This window comes from Emydura macquarii, unplaced genomic scaffold (genome assembly GCF_026122565.2).
Source record: "Emydura macquarii macquarii isolate MOO-44397 ecotype Brisbane River unplaced genomic scaffold, CSIRO-AGI_Emac_v2 contig_3390, whole genome shotgun sequence".
Lineage (NCBI taxonomy): Eukaryota > Metazoa > Chordata > Testudines > Chelidae > Emydura > Emydura macquarii.
Genome location: NW_027133527.1, coordinates 6,338,801 through 6,354,373, shown reverse-complemented (window position 1 = coordinate 6,354,373; position 15,573 = coordinate 6,338,801). Strand labels below are relative to the sequence as shown.

Here is a 15,573-nt window from a genome sequence, read left to right as displayed (position 1 = left end):
TCTGTCTCCATAGTGGGGTGCTTTTACATAGCATTATAGATTGAACCATCTCATGGGACACTGCCCAAACTCACATTTCAGACCTCCCTCCGTACATCCTGGCTTCCTGAACCTGTCAGTATGGATAAATGCTATCTTTATTAGGGAAATCTGCCCTGCAGATATTCCAGATGATGCTCATTTTTATCTGAGTTGCCTGGGGTGCTTGCTAGGACCAGGCCCCATATCCATTTTGGAGATGAGGGTGGCTGCAGAGTCCGTGCTAGGATTTAGTATCACATTAGATTCACTTGGCCCACCCTCTGTCTCTTCTACAAGACAGCAGGCATGTTTCACACCGATGACCCAGAAGGGGATTTTAAACTGTAATGGGACCTGGTTTTGAAATTAACTTCTGGAGTAGTGAATAGATAGATGTCTGCTCACCAAAGGGAAGCAGTTAAGAAGAAGGGACCTTAAAGACATTCATTTTGTAAGTAATCTATTAAGCACTAACCATAGTCTCCACTGAATAACAGTAGTTTCTCTTATACAGATATAGCCAAGCCTACAAGACTTCAGGAACTAATTTTCAAATGCACCCATCAAAAATAGATTCTCTTAAGGAAGAGATGGATGAGGCTGGAAATAAAGTAGACCTATGCAAGGTAAGACTGGTTCTGTGAATCCTCTCATAGGCTATACCTGCCACTAAGAGCATGTCAGTAAATGACTTTGTACAGCTCATTGTGGCACCAGTTGTAATTACTGTCATCTTCACAAACTGTCATGGGTTAATGTCCTAAAACAATATGCAGTTAAGGGTTAGCTAAGCTAATAAGCAATGCAGAGCATGGCACAAATGATTGGCATTTCTCATTTAGCTATTTATTTCTGATTTCTGGGATATCTCACTGCTCTCCAGAAGGCCAGGCACTGTGTTGTCCATCCCACAAGTAAAAGTGTGGCTCCCAAACCTTGCACTGTTTTCTCCATGAAGTGAATTTGGTCTCTGTGGTTCGTTCACTTCCCGGTCTCTGAGGCTACAAACAAAGGAGACACTTGTGAGCACCTGTCCATTAGGCCTGGACTGAGATGTTCATGTTTGCATATCCTAACCCACCAACCAGCCAGCAGGTGCTAACTACGAGGCTGGATTTCAAGACATTGACCTGGAAATCATGCTCCCCGTTTCCTCATAACCATAAACCCCAACCTAGAGATTCTTTAACAGGCTTCATTTATTCAGATACTTTAGCCTTCTTTGGTTTTGTTACTGAATTAAAAAGTAATCAAGAAAGTTTGCATCTCACTACTGTGGTATTTGGGCAGGAAAGTGTTTTGAGAAGTAATGACCTTTATAACTATATCTGTAGGTATTTCTACCATGTACTATTATAATATCCAAGCAAAAATCAGTTCTATCTAGCAGGCATTTTGACTTGCTGTAGTAAATAAAAATAGAAAGTTAAGCAAAATCCAAAAATGCTTGGAAGAAAATGAACCACGATGCCATTTGAACAGCGATACTTTCTTGTTTAAAGGGATGATATCAGCATTGTTGCTACCTAAAAGATATATTTTGACAGTCATCCAGTTTAATAGTACAGACCTTTGATTCCCCATGGTTAGCTGGGAGGATGCTGAAACCATTGGACTGCAGCTGCCAGTACCATTTACCCCATAAGTCCACTTGGTATCTTGCCCCCTGATCAGTGTGCCATGGGCAGGTAGCTTGCTAATTTTCAGAGCTTCTTGAGATTCAGCATTTTGGGCTTAGCGAGGAAAGCTGTCATATGAATCATAGCATGTAGGGCTGAAAGGGACCTTGATAGGTTATCTCGTCCAGTCCCCTGCACTGAGGCAAGACTAAGTATTATCTTAGACCGGTATTTGTCTGATCTGGTCTTTAAAACATCCAATGACAGAGATTCCGCAACATCCCCAAGTAATTGGTTCCAGTGCTTAACTACCCTTCGAGTTAGGCTGGACATTAGGAAAAAAGCTTCCTAAATCCCCCTTACTGCAGTTTAAGCCCATTGCTTGTCCTGTCCTCAGGGCTTAAGGAGAACAATTTATCACCCTTTTCTTTGTAACAACCTTTTATGTACTTGAAGACTTGCCTCCCTCTTCTCCTCTTCCCTCCCCACCCAGCGTCTCTTCTTCAGACTAAACAAACCCAGTTTTTAAATCTTTTCTCGTAAGTCATGTTTTTAGACCTTCAGTCATTTTTGCTGCTCTCTGCTAGACTTTCTCCTATTTGCCCACATCTTTTCCAAGTGTGGTTGCCCAGAACTTGACACAGTACTCCAGTTGAGGCCTTATAAGTGCTGGTTAGAGTGGAAGAAGTACTTGTATTCTTAATCAATATATAAAGTTCATGTTCTGCTAAACACATGGCACTTGTAAATTTGATTCCCACAATGTAAAATTACAGGGTAGACTTTTCTTTCCTCAAAGGATCAACTTGCTGCAGATATGTATAACTTTGTTTCCAAAGAAGGGGAATATGCCAGATTCTTTGTCACGGTGAGTGTCCTCTTGTTTGCTTATATTCAGTTACCATGTTCGTTATATGCAAAAAGGCTTCAGATTTCATTTCATGTGCTAAACCGTATAGCTGTTGTCTGTGTTTATCAGAAGCTAACAATATTTTTGTGTTTTTAAAATGTGGGTTCTGTTCTCAGTTATTAGAAGCACAAGCAGATTACCATAGAAAAGCATTAGCAGTCTTAGAAAAGGTCCTCCCTGAAATTCAAGCACATCAAGGTAAAGTAACTTGTGCTCTGGCTGATGCTTCTCCTTGCCTGTGCCACCTCTGCACTATATTCTCCTTCTTTATCTCGATTCTTTTGCATGCAGACCCTTTTTAATAAGGACATTTTGATCTTTTTTAACAACGTTACATTCCCCAACATACTTCCATCTTTGCTGCCGTGTTCTCTGGAGCGCCTCCAGTTCCACATTAACACACTAATGTAACATGAAGGGTCTGTTTGAAACCGGAGAAAGAAAGGGAAGTTGCTTTTTAGGTTGCACTGGGGTGTTTCCTCTCTTACCTGGACATGGTGTGACTTTTCATTAACCCCTTCCTGGCACCTGTGTGCGAAAGGGAACGTCCTTCCAAGAGAAGGAATCATGGGATTCCAACCCCTCCATAAAGTTTTTTTTTGCCTTTCTTTGCCGCGTGGGGCAGGAGTCACTTGCTGGTTTGAACTAGAGTGAATGGTGAATTCTCTGTAACTTTGTCTCTAAATCAAGATTTGAGGACTTGAGTAGCTCATCCAGAGGTTACAGGCCTGCTACAGGAGGGGGTGGATGAAGTTTTCTGGCCTGTAATGTGCAGGAGGTCAGACTAGATGATCATTATGATCCCTTGTGGCCTGAGTCTAAACTTTGTGGGGAATGTTTTTTTCCTGAACAACCCTTTCTCTGCACATATTTTACTGTGGCTACATAGTGGCCCCTCAACCCTGTGAATAATTGTGTCCCAGACTGCAGTGCTAGCCTACATCAACTATTAAGGGTACCTCTAAATGAGGCATCTACATCTGTTCTATCAGGCTATGCAATAGTCATCTTGAGTTTAGGATTAGCCTTAAACTGTCATAAATATTACCCTTACCAGCCTGGTGCCCATTATTGACATTGGAGTCGCTAGTGCCAAATGGTTTAGCTTGAGCAAAGTCTGAGACACACTAGATCATGACTGGTATCATATGTGCTGAGACTTTGGGCTGAGACATTGAGCTATGGACCAAGGGGAAATTTCTAAATCCTCTAAAGCAGGGAAATTCAGAACTGTGATTTTGCCGGAAGTCTGACACAAATATCTGTGCTTACTAGACCTAAGGGAAGACCCTATTTAGCAGGCTCGTGCAAACTGATCAGTATCTTTAAATAGTGTCATGCTGGAACGCTGGGGACAATTGAAGTCTGTTCTGTAGTTAAGGGAACTCAATCTGACTGCACAAGCTTGCTTCCTTGCCTCTTCCTTAATCAATTTGTTCAACACTTGAAAGCCTAAGTACTGCATAACTGCGAAGTATTATATAGTGTGTGCATCGTTTCATAAGCATGCTGGGAGGCAAATGATCCAGTGGTGCTTGGAGCAGACTTGGATTCCTTTCCCACCTCTGCTCCAAGTTATTGTGACCTTTCAGCTCTCTGCACCTCAGTTTTGCCGCTGTTTGTAAAAATTGGGATACTTACGGCTTGCTTGCCTTGTGTAAAGTGCTTTGTGGTCGGTGGATGAAAGGGGCGAAATAAATTACAGCTTGTACAGCTTTCTGTATTGCATATATGCAGTATGTAAACTAAATCCTTAATAGAAGCCACAGTGCATCTGCACTAGAATCTTTCAAACTTGGCATCTCAGCCCGTTCGTTTTTCCTTTCTGAAATAAATAGTGCCTGGTATAGATTAACAGCCTGCAAATGCTTTATATGCCTTTTTCAATGACAACAGTAGAGAAGTGTGGCTAAGAAGAAAAATAATTTGTTATAGGGGGCAAAGGGAGTTGGCCTCTTATCGGGAAAACGTTTTGTGTCAAATTCGGTTTAAAAAACAAAAACTAGCCCCACGCTTTGCCACCATGAGGAAAATCTTTCAAGTGAGTTTGAATGCTTTTTGGAAGAGGGAGGGTAGGATGACAGACCCTTTTATATGGTGATTCTAATGAAGATTAGATTCTAATGGAGATGTGAGGCTACTTATTATACGTGTCTAAATTGACTTTTTTTAACTCAGAAGGCTTTGTTCTGCTTAGCTGTTAACACAATGTGAGCTGCAGGTAAAACCGTGCTACAGGCAGCTCAGACCAAGCAATTTGAATTGAATCTGAGCAAAATTCTTTATCTACAAGAAGATTGCAAATCTACACTTAGGGGTCTCTTAGAGAATCAGAATAAACTTCTTAATAAATTTAAAACCACATGAATGTATTCCAGCTAAAGTGTGGTAGGGACGTAATGACATCCAGCTGTACGAAGGAGTAAATACTCAATACACTCTCCAAGAGAGATGGATCGTGATTTTTAGTGTCTTGGTAACAACAGCGGCAGGCGCCTCATTTTCTCTTTACTCATAAATTTAAGACGCTATACAAATCAAGCCTCTTAAATTTGCAGTATTTTTTTAAAATTCCTATTCTCATACTGGAGACTCTTCTCTAAACTTCTCTGGGGCATAATTCAAGTTTTATTGGATATCTTGCTCAGTGTTTTTCTACTCTTTAACTAGACAAATGGACAGAAAAGCCAGCCTTTGGAACTCCATTGGAAGAGCACCTCAAACGCAGTGGTCGTGAAATTGCACTCCCTATTGAAGCCTGTGTAATGATGCTCTTGGAAACAGGAATGAAAGAGGAGGTAGGAACTTCTACTTAATGCGCAGTGGATTTTTTATCATGTAAGAGGCACAAGGGGAAAAAAGTTGCTACAGTAGAGCCCAGGAAATCCGGTATTAGAGAAATAGCGACCATACCTATCTGTGTATGCTGTGGTGTAAAATTGCATATGGCATTTTGTCCACAGGTATGATGATATAGGCCTTCCAGAATTATGTTTTTCAAATACATCGAAGAATTAGATGCAGCTTAACCTAGATGTAGAAAAGCAGAGATGGAAAGGAGAGGGAAGAAATTAAAGCATGGTTCTCTCCTAGTTCTTCAAGTGATGGTCCCTATTTCTATTCCAGTCGTGGGTGCGTATGCACACCATGCGCTGGAGCCAGAAGGTTTTTGTAGCAGTGTCCGTTGACCTGCACGTGCACTGTGAATCTCCTTGAGCTTCCAGCCAAGGCTGTAACAGGCCGACCACGTCTCCTGTGTGGACAGAACCCTTCATTCCCTCGACATCTGCCATGCCTTAGCCTTCTGCCTCCCGAGGACCCCGCACCATCTCGGGTGTCACCAAAGCTACTTGTAGCAATTGCAGACCAGTCCAAAGGCCAACCGTTCTCCTCCCAGCAGATCTCGAAATGGGTCTCTGGGTGCATCCGGACATACTACACGCTGTGATGTATAACTTATGTGTAGAACGTGCGGTAACTGTGTCCGAGCACAGGCTACCACAATGGCATGCCTAGCAGATGTTTCCTGGCGGGACATCTGTCAAATAGCGATATGGCGATCAGTTCACACCTTCACCTCCTGCTACGCCATCACCCAAGGAACGGTTGTGGACCATGGCCGTGGGCCATGTTGTGCTACAGACCGCCTTTCCTCCTGCATCCTTGCACTCTCCTCCACGCTCATCACTGCTCGCTACTCACCCCTGATTGGAATACATAGAGGGACCACCATTCGAAGGAGAAGAGATTACTTACCTGCAACTGGAGGTTCTTCAAGATGTGTGGTCCCTATTTGTATTTCAATACCTGCCCTCCATTGCCTCTGCTGCGGACTGGTATATTTAGCAGTAAAACGGTCACTGGGAGGCATCGACCTGCACAGCCTATTGTAACCTCTGCTCAGTGGGACAAGGATACGCCTGGCACACACGCAGGTCAACGGACATTGCTATGAAATCCTTCCGGCTCCAGCGCATAGCGTCCATGCACACTCATTTTTGGAATACAAATAGGGACCACTCATCTCAAAGAACCTCCAGCTGCAGGTAAGTAACCTCCTCCTTTTAGTACAACAAGAGCTGGCTCAGTCATGGCAGTTGTGGGTTGTGGTTTTTTTTTTCTTTTTAAAGGGTAAAACTTGTAACCCCTGTGAAAAGGGAGTCTGGGTCATAGCACTGCTGTAAGTGTGAAAAATGAGACCAGCTCTCGTTCAAGTGGATCTGACACTTGAACTCTCGTCATGTAGGGCTTATTCAGAATTGCTGCCGGAGCCTCCAAGTTAAAGAAGCTGAAAGCTGCACTGGACTGTTCTACTTCCCAGCTGGATGAATTTTATTCAGACCCCCATGCTGTTGCAGGTATTTGGAGCATTCTGAATCAGACCCTGTATAAACCACGTCATGCAGTGAAGGTTTAACTTTATTTCATGTTTAACGTGGCAAACATATTATAGAACTTTAAGATATTTGATATAAACTGTAAAGGAAAACGAACCTTCCAACCTAACTGCACAGCCTTCGAAATCAAGCGTTTCATGTTTCTCATGACGGGGCTATTAAAATGGTCCTGATACTAAGGCATGTGCAGTTGTTACTGTAGCTATTGTCTGTTAGGACCATCTGGAGGCTTTACACTGTACTCTTGTCAGTTAGGTTAGTAAATGGTGCCCGTGTGATCCAGAAGGTCCCATTGTGTTAAGTGCTGTACAAATATATCGAGGGGAAAGTCTGCAGAGTGTTCAGTCTGAGGCCTGACCCTACCCTGACTTCAGTGGGGCTTCACTTAGGTGCAAGGATCGTGTTGCAAGGATTGAGGCCAAGATTATTTCAAGCAAAATCTAAAGCCAGTCTCTCTAATCTACTGGCCAAGAATGTCTCCCTACTCTTCCTGTGTTGCAGGTGCCCTGAAGTCCTATTTACGAGAATTGCCTGAACCTTTAATGACCTACAGTCTGTATGAAGAATGGACGCAAGTTGCAAAGTAAGAGCACTTAAAATCTAGATGGGCAAAGAAATGTGTGTGCTGACGTGTGTTGCTAGTAAGTGAGGACAACTGAACTTACGGAAAAGTTTACACAATTGTGCTAATTGTCTTTCAGATCCAGCTAGTAAATATTTGTGTGCTGAATTAGTCTTTAAACTCTTGTGCATTAGTGTCCTGTGTTGGTTTTAAAAGTATGAGAACGTACTTCAGTAAAACGCCTTCCTCTAAATCTGAGTGTTAAGCTACTTCTGGCTCTTGGTTATGTACTGAGAGAGAGATGCGAAGGGCATTGGCTATTACCAGCTGCGTTAATGAAGGGATTCGGAGCAGTCATTGAATGAGTAAATGCAGAAGCAAGAGGATAATTATACATAGATGGAAGCTTATGGATGCTGCATTTCCTTTGTTGGTAGCCAAAGGAATTCTGTTTGCTGATCTAAAAGTTCTCTCCCCCACAGTGTACAGGACCAGGACAAGAAGCTGCAAGATTTATGGAGAACTTGCAAAAGATTGCCAAAGCATAACCTGGCTAATTTCAGGTATGTTAAACACAATCGCTACAGTTCTTAGCGCTGCAGCTTCCATGCTAAGAAGTATAACCTGTTTCAAGGCTAGGATTAATGATATGTAAGGCTAAAATTTAGCAATGGGTATTTTTAGTAAGTCATGAACAGGTCACGGGCAATAAGCCAAAATTCAGAGCCCAGGATCTGTCCATGACATTTTTTTTAATAATTATAAATACCCCTGACTAAATCTCAGCTCCTCGTGGGGGGCCAGCCACTCCCAGCACTGGCTGGTGCGACTGGCCGTGGGGCCAGCTGCAGCTGTGGCTGTTGAAGTCATAGAGGTCTTGGAAAGTCGCAGAATCTGTGACTTCCACAACCTCCCTGACAGATGTGCAGCCTTCATGATATGCATTCTGATCTGGTTTTTTTTTTTATTAATCGGTTTACAGTCCATTAGGATTGTAAAGGGACGTCCTGTTTTATCAAGGCACAAAATGCCTTAGTGTTCACTGTTTGATCGTTCCATTCACTTCTATTAATTCCTTGAAGTGGGTCACATAGAATTTTCCCCAACTCTAGCACCATGAACTGATCATAGAACAGTCGTGTAACTCCTGTAGCTTCCCTCCAATGGGGCTTCATGTAAACCAGTACTCACGCTATGCAAGGTTGCTCAGCTTCTCATCTGGTATGACTTTTCCTTGAAAACTTCCCCAGCTCAGACACTGCACCTGACTTCTTGTTCAGCAGTTAACCCTCTTGCTGATTTCACCCTCTCAGAATGAAACACAGTGAAAACAAAGGTCTCCTAACTTTGAGTAGTCTTAAGTGCATAATAGGAAAATGTTTACTGTAACATGGCATGGTTTAGCTTTATTTAATGTGGTTTCCTAGTGCATCACTTTAACCTCAGCACTCTAGTTTTGCTGTAAATACATTAAAGTTTTTCTGAAGACATGCTAGTTTTACTCCATGCTTAAGATGGAAGATATTTCCCAACTGGTCGTCTCTCTCATTAAGCTCAATTTTCATTGATTAATGGGAAGAAAATTAGTGGCAAACTACTAAGCATGAAATTTTACTCCCATTTTTTTCCATAGTCAACCTAAGGAAGCTTGACTTGAACTGTGATCTTAATCTGTGTGTCTGATTCCAGCTAGCCCCATCCCCTCCAATGAGACAACAGTTATGTTTTAAGCACAAAAAAACCCCCTATGGCCCCGTCTGTCAGTAATGTGCTAGCATAGTGTTGTGTGTTGCCATCATACCTGCCTAATGACTTGATCCATTCTTTGTAGGTATTTAATAAAATTCCTAGCGAAACTTGCACAGAACAGCGACATCAACAAAATGACTCCCAGCAACATTGCAATAGTGTTGGGCCCCAACTTGCTATGGGCAAAGACTGAAGGGTAAGTTGTTGTTTATATGTTACTTCTAATTGTATCTTCAGTAAAGAACAGAAGTTCAGCTTTAAATTCTTACCCTAGTTCTGAAAAGATCTTTAAAAAGCTGTTGAGAAATAAATGGTAAAGGGTGGGATTTCAGAAGCAGGTATGTTCTTACTCCAACAAACTTGATGAAATTGCACACAGAGCAGTGGCATAAAGGCCGTGTTGCTTGTCAGAGTTTTTCCGTTCCGTATACTTTTGGAAGTCTAGAAAATTCTGGAAAAAGCAAGCGCTTGGTTTGGATGTGGTAGTAATTGTGTGTGTGGTGGCACTCATTTAATTCAGTTTTCAGCATGCACAATGGAAAAAAAACTTAACAGGGTTCTTAACTTTGAAAGAACTGTCTGTATAAAAGATCATTGATCTTCTGAATTTCATCTGTAGATCTCTTGCTGAAATGGCAGCAGCAACTTCGGTCCATGTGGTAGCAATTATTGAGCCAATTATTCAGCATGCAGACTGGTTCTTCCCTGAAGGTAAATACTTTGAGAATGTGAGGAATTCTGTCAATACTAGTTCCATGGTATTCCTACACTGTTAAATAATTAGGAATAAAAACTGTTGATGCACTGCTTTTGTGTACATACATGTCTTACAGTGCTTTATCTGTCTTCATCCAGATGTGGATTTTAATGTGTCCGGGGCGTTTGTTGCTATCCCTGCCATTAATTCTAATAATTTGTCACAACTGGGGAACGAGTATGATTCGGGGACACTGGAGCGGAAGAGGCCTGTCAGCATGGCTGTAATGGAAGGCGATTTGCTGAAGAAGGAAGGGTATGTTTAACTCTTGGATTTTTTTTTTTTCAGACATTAGCTCAGTCTTAAGAACGCTGAACTACTGATGAGGTTATAATTTGATAAATTTTGTAGGTCATCTTAAAGTAAAATAAAATTTTGGTCTCAGGAGGGGAATTCTGTGGAAATATTCCAGGTAACCCCTGAGTGATTTATTTCCCCTCATATTATTGCAGCCTGAGGAAGGTTCCAAGGTAATGTACTGGCATTTCCTTCAAATTATGCTCTGTGGATAATAAAAGCCGAGCAGATAATTACTGCTTCTGTTTGCAATATTCCCAACTAATAGATTTTAGGTCTCAAAATAATCCGTTTAAAAATGAAAGTACATTTGATAGTATCTATTGCTTTAACTTCTGAATGTTCCAAGGCTTCTGTTTAAAACCACAGGCTGAAGTGGTGTTATCTGGTGCCTTCATGATAAAAGACTTCTGATTTGATGATGGTACAGTATACCATGGCAGATGTGCTGTATTTACTCCATACAATAACATGCAGTGCATTTATCAGTTTTTCGTATCAGTATTTAAGGGTTGTGCTATTCTAACTCCTTATGCAAATGTTAAATTGTTACCTTGGTTTTAACTATGGTTAGACACATGCAAATTCATGTAAGTTTATTTTATTTATCACAACTGTATGCTAAATTTCCCTACTACTGTCCTGTGGGGAACAGTATTGACAGAGGGGAAAAGAGAATCCATTCAAGTTCACTCCCTCGTTTTAGTGGATTTTAACCATGACCTACTAAAGTATTTCTAAAACATGCTGTTAGCTTTTGAAAATGGCATATATTGGAATGACAATGTTTATCCATAGTTAAATAAGGTAGAGTTTCCTTTCTTTTTTCATGCTTTTAACCATGCAGATGTGTATATAAGCCTTTCTTTAGTACACAAATGTTTACCTTTGTCTGTATGGTGACTTGAAGATATCATTTTTAAAAGCTGCAAAACACCTAACGTTCAAAGTCTGAAGATATCCTGGTGTCGAAGGAAATTTGTTTATTCTTACCAGTATGGTAAAATTACTCAGCAGTCAGATCTCACTTGCATCAATGTGTGTCTTCAATTCGTAATTGTAATTGAATAGCGCACCCCACTGATGTTTAGTTTACCTTTCTGTGTGAATAAGTCAAGTTGTGTTGCATGTCTTAACAATAGCGGTGTTATATGGAGAAAGGTGAAGCTTTCCTTGTTGCTTCTTTGCATGCTAAGCAACATGGGTTGCTGTCTTTGAGTTATAACATGCAATATCCCTCTTTGGCTTTATTTATCTGGAGTTGGCTTGCATGGTGTGTTTATTCTCTCTTCTCTTTAGCTTTGGTGTCAAGGTTATGGACTTCCAAGTGAATCCTCGGAGAGGTGGCACTATAAATAGAAAGCACACATCCCCTGCTTTCCAGCCACCACTTCCACCTACTGAGGCTGGCATGCTGGCTCAGCCCGTAGCAGAGCAGCATTCACAGGGTTATGTGGCTGAAACCAGCCCAGTGAGTGCAGCTTTTGCTCCCTTTGCTGGCACAGCAGAACATTTACAAAGTCAAGGAAATGAGGATGTCAGGTAAGAAGTCTGGCTTCTGTTGGCAGTGGCTTAAAGGGCTGCTTCAGCAACAAACTGGTCTCTGTCAAGTACAATTAATCAGCAGGGTGCTGCTACCCTCCAACCTGAATATACAAGCCCTTTTCTGTGAGGTGCTTTAAGAGATATGGATAAAAAGCACCATACAACAAATGATTCACTATGCGTCTTCCTGCTTTTAATTTGATGTTAATGACTCTAAAACCAGGCTTACAACATGAGAATTTTCAATTATTCTCCATCAATATAATGCGCTGCACCCTACTGATTGATTTCTTCAAGTCATAGTCCTGGGAGTATCTTCAAAACTCCGGCTGTTTATTGTTGAAAGCCCTAAGAAACTCATTGGCAATACTAGAAGCCTGTATGTCTTGTCTTGTCTTGTTCATTTTTGTCTAAGTGATCTAGAGTCGTGTCTCGTACGCTATTCGTTAGCAAGTGTGTTAACTAGCGAGGAACAGACATCATCTTAACCAGCAAGTCAGAAGTCAATTTATCACTCTTGGGCATCAGTTTCTTTAGCACATTGGTAAACGAGGTTCTCACCACTTGACTGCTATTGAAATTCTGTGCCATCATTTACTTTTTGCTAGTGACTATATACTTTTGATTTGGAGACTAATTACAATAAATTTGCCCATTCCTTTTCACCATCTAGGGTTGATGTAACACTTTGCTTTTGGTATTCTCCTGGTTTGTCCAAGTGAAAGCCACTAACCATTTTTAAGTGAAGTTTGGCGAGGGTTAGTCTTTTAGGCAATCTCCCACAAAGTAAAGCAGGCCACAAGTGCTATGGCTGGATTGGTCAGAGCAATAATTCTGTTGCACTATGCTTCGTTTTTTTCCCTAGTGACATTCTTGCAGATATAATCATAATGGATTGACTCTGCCCAAGATCTCTAACTCTGAAAACAGTTACTACGCCCAAGCTATTAGCAACCAAGGGCAGTGTTGGTGGATTCAGAAGTACAGCAGCCTAGTGGGGGTTGTTCCTTGCCTTTAAGAGAATGCACTGGTTGTTTTTCTTAGCTTTTGTGTCGATAACTTTAGTTTTCGTATTTCATGAGTGTTAATGAATTCTTTAGTGGAGCTGGGTCTTGTGGAAGCCAACACCCTCTCCACATTCAAATCCTCCTTAAGATTGACTATTTCCACAACACCTACAAGATATTAACAAATGTATGTGCATTATGGTAGTATCCAAAGGCTGCAATCCGAATCTGCACACAAACCCTGCCTTCAGGAGGTTATAACCTAAAAATACAGATGGGGAGGGGAACGCACAACACAAGCAAAGTGATCAGACACATGGTTTAATTTCACTTCTCTTTTGTTTTTTTTGTTGTTTTATGTGAGGCAGGTATAGGATGCAGGGGAATTGCAGAAGTAAAACAACATGGGGAAGGAAGGGGGACATGGATCGGGGAAAAATGCATTCCCCACATCCTGCACCCCAAACAAACCATTTATACTCCTCGGTTCTCTTCCCAGTCTTGTTGTCCTTATGCCCTGGTGTCTTCACTCTTTCCCCTGGCCTCGGGCTGTAAACTCTGGCCCTGCTGCTCAATGCCTATCTTTATACAGATCCCCTCTCCTCCGTACTTGCTCCATTTATAGGTCCCCACAATCCTCCCATCTTCCTTTGAAATATCTTAGTGGCAGTCTGTCTGGCAGAAGCAGATCCCATTGCAGCCTCTCTGGGACAGCTCCTGGGTCATGCATGATGGAAGAAGGAAGCTGCTCCTTTCTCAGGCAGCCTCACCAGTGTCCCTGTAGTGGCAGCTTTAGTGTGGTTCTTCCAGTCCTCCTGCCTGGAGCTGCACTCAGAGCCAAGAGTGTCACAGTGCCTCTCAGCTCTCTGCAGGCCATAGCTTGATACGCTGCAATATCTAGGTCAGAGGTTGTGGTGTGTCGGGCCCAAACCATCAGAACATGTCTTTAGCCATACTGGCACATCTGTGACGTTACTGCAGAATCTCCGCTCTCCTTGAAAATAGTCTGCAGCTGTTACCTTGCGAGGGAAACGTCAAATGATGTAAAGATGTCTGACTCTGTTCCAGGCTCTCTGCAATAGCTTTGAGATCCGGCCTATCCCATGCAGCTCAGCGAGGTCTTAAATCAGACTTATCTGGGCATGTCTTCACTGCCCAAAAGTTGGTGGCTGTGGAGAGGGGTTATATCAAGATAGCTAATTCAGTGTCAGTCCTGCACTGGAGGCCCTACCCTGATCAGCTACATCGATATTACACCCCACTTTAGTTGTTATCAGGTAGCTACACTTGGGTAAAAAATGACTGCTGTCTTGTCTCAAGACATTCCCCCAGTCAAGGAGCCATGCCCAAGCAGGCTAGCAGAGCCCGTAAGTATACTGAAGCCAAGCTCAAGAAGCCAGAGGAGCTCAGAACTGCTCACACATTTGGAATACTTGCACAATCTAATGTGAGCTGAGTCTCATACTGATGACTCACATGACCTTATGATGTGTGGGCAGCGCTTAACAGTATTCCCATTTTTATTCCCCCATCTGGTCTCTGGGTATATCAGACTAGATGCTATTTGAGATGTCCTGCAATGCTGGGGCAACATGGTGAGAGAAGAACAGAAGTTTCTCTGTTAAAGCCACAAACACATGGTGACTTAAATTGTGGTTAGAATTTTTGGGAGTAATCCAAGTGTTTCCCATGAACTTTCAGTTGGGAGTCCGATTAACAAACTGTAAATGTGTTGACTCCTCTTCATCACAGAGAGAATACAGTTAGTATTAGAACAGTATTTAATGTAAATATATGTTCTGGCATTCTTGCATGGCTGGGGTACACATTTATTTCATTGTTTTGGTGAGAATATATCACAGGTAGTCAGCAAGGGCCATTTAAGACTAAGACTTGGTCTACACTAGAAAATTAGGTTGATTTAATTACGTCAGGGGTATGAAAAATCCACACCTGTGAGCAGCATTTATAAACTGACCTAAATCCCCGTATAGACAGCGCTAGGTCAATGGAAGAATTATGTTGAGCTAGCTACCACCTCTCATGGAGGTGGATGACCTGTGCCGACAAGAGAATCCCCCCTATCTGTGCAAGTAGTGTCTACACTGAAGTGCTAGAGCAGTGCATCTGTACTATTCTAAGCGTAGCCCAGCCTTAAGTGGACAGCAGATCATGGCCGCTCCAGAGGTGCGCAATCTCATTACTTCACTTGTAAGTCAGAACTCCCTTCAAATACCATTTAGTACAGGAGTCTTTGTTTCCCAGGACTCTTGTGCAGGTAGCTGGAATTTACTTGTTTAGTGTAAACACATGAATTTGATGCAGTACATCGGGGGAAGAGGTATTTCAAAAGCAACTTCTGATTCAGGTGTTTTAAATTTTCAGCACTTCCAAGCCCAAGGACACTGCAGTTTCAACTACTCCTCCACCCATGAGAAATGGTGGGCACTTAAGCACTATGCAGAACCTGCCGCAGTCAACCAGTAGCTCTAATCAGCTTTCTGTTAGTCAACCACAGAATGCTGCTGGTCCCAGTCCCCACACAGGGAGACGAGGTATGTTGGGCTCTTGTTTCCAATTTTCAAAGTGTGACTAAACTCATGTCTTAAACAATTGTGCTGGTTAAAATATTGACCTCTCACAGCTGGGTGCTTACCCAAGTAGCTGCTTTCTGGGATTTCTTGTCAGTTTCTGCACTCCTGGTTTATT

The 15,573-nt window shown here is 42.1% G+C and overlaps 2 protein-coding genes across 10 annotated transcripts in view; one reads left to right on the top strand and one right to left on the bottom strand.

Annotated features, from left to right (window-relative positions):
* ARHGAP17 (Rho GTPase activating protein 17) overlaps window positions 1-15,573 on the top strand; it is a 69,368-nt gene that overhangs the window by 45,681 nt on the left and 8,114 nt on the right. For 5 of the 7 annotated variants that reach the window (XM_067534329.1, XM_067534331.1, XM_067534330.1 and 2 more), the window contains exons 7-18: window positions 536-647; window positions 2,440-2,508; window positions 2,667-2,748; window positions 5,221-5,348; window positions 6,797-6,908; window positions 7,449-7,530; window positions 7,992-8,072; window positions 9,341-9,454; window positions 9,878-9,969; window positions 10,114-10,270; window positions 11,612-11,854; window positions 15,250-15,419. In XM_067534329.1, coding sequence (XP_067390430.1) covers window positions 536-647; window positions 2,440-2,508; window positions 2,667-2,748; window positions 5,221-5,348; window positions 6,797-6,908; window positions 7,449-7,530; window positions 7,992-8,072; window positions 9,341-9,454; window positions 9,878-9,969; window positions 10,114-10,270; window positions 11,612-11,854; window positions 15,250-15,419 — 1,442 coding nt within the window. Of the gene's footprint in view, window positions 1-535; window positions 648-2,439; window positions 2,509-2,666; window positions 2,749-5,220; window positions 5,349-6,796; window positions 6,909-7,448; window positions 7,531-7,991; window positions 8,073-9,340; window positions 9,455-9,877; window positions 9,970-10,091; window positions 10,271-11,611; window positions 11,855-15,249; window positions 15,420-15,573 lie in introns of those variants that run through there. The other 2 variants (XM_067534335.1, XM_067534336.1) reach the window with 2 other exon arrangements.
* TEX47 (testis expressed 47) overlaps window positions 853-15,573 on the bottom strand; it is a 32,807-nt gene continuing 18,086 nt past the window's right edge. Inside the window, exon 5 of one of the 3 annotated variants that reach the window (XM_067534348.1) lies at window positions 853-1,022. In XM_067534348.1, coding sequence (XP_067390449.1) covers window positions 1,003-1,022 — 20 coding nt within the window. In that variant the 3' untranslated portion in view covers window positions 853-1,002. Of the gene's footprint in view, window positions 1,023-13,184; window positions 14,034-15,573 lie in introns of those variants that run through there. The other 2 variants (XR_010917337.1, XR_010917338.1) reach the window with 2 other exon arrangements.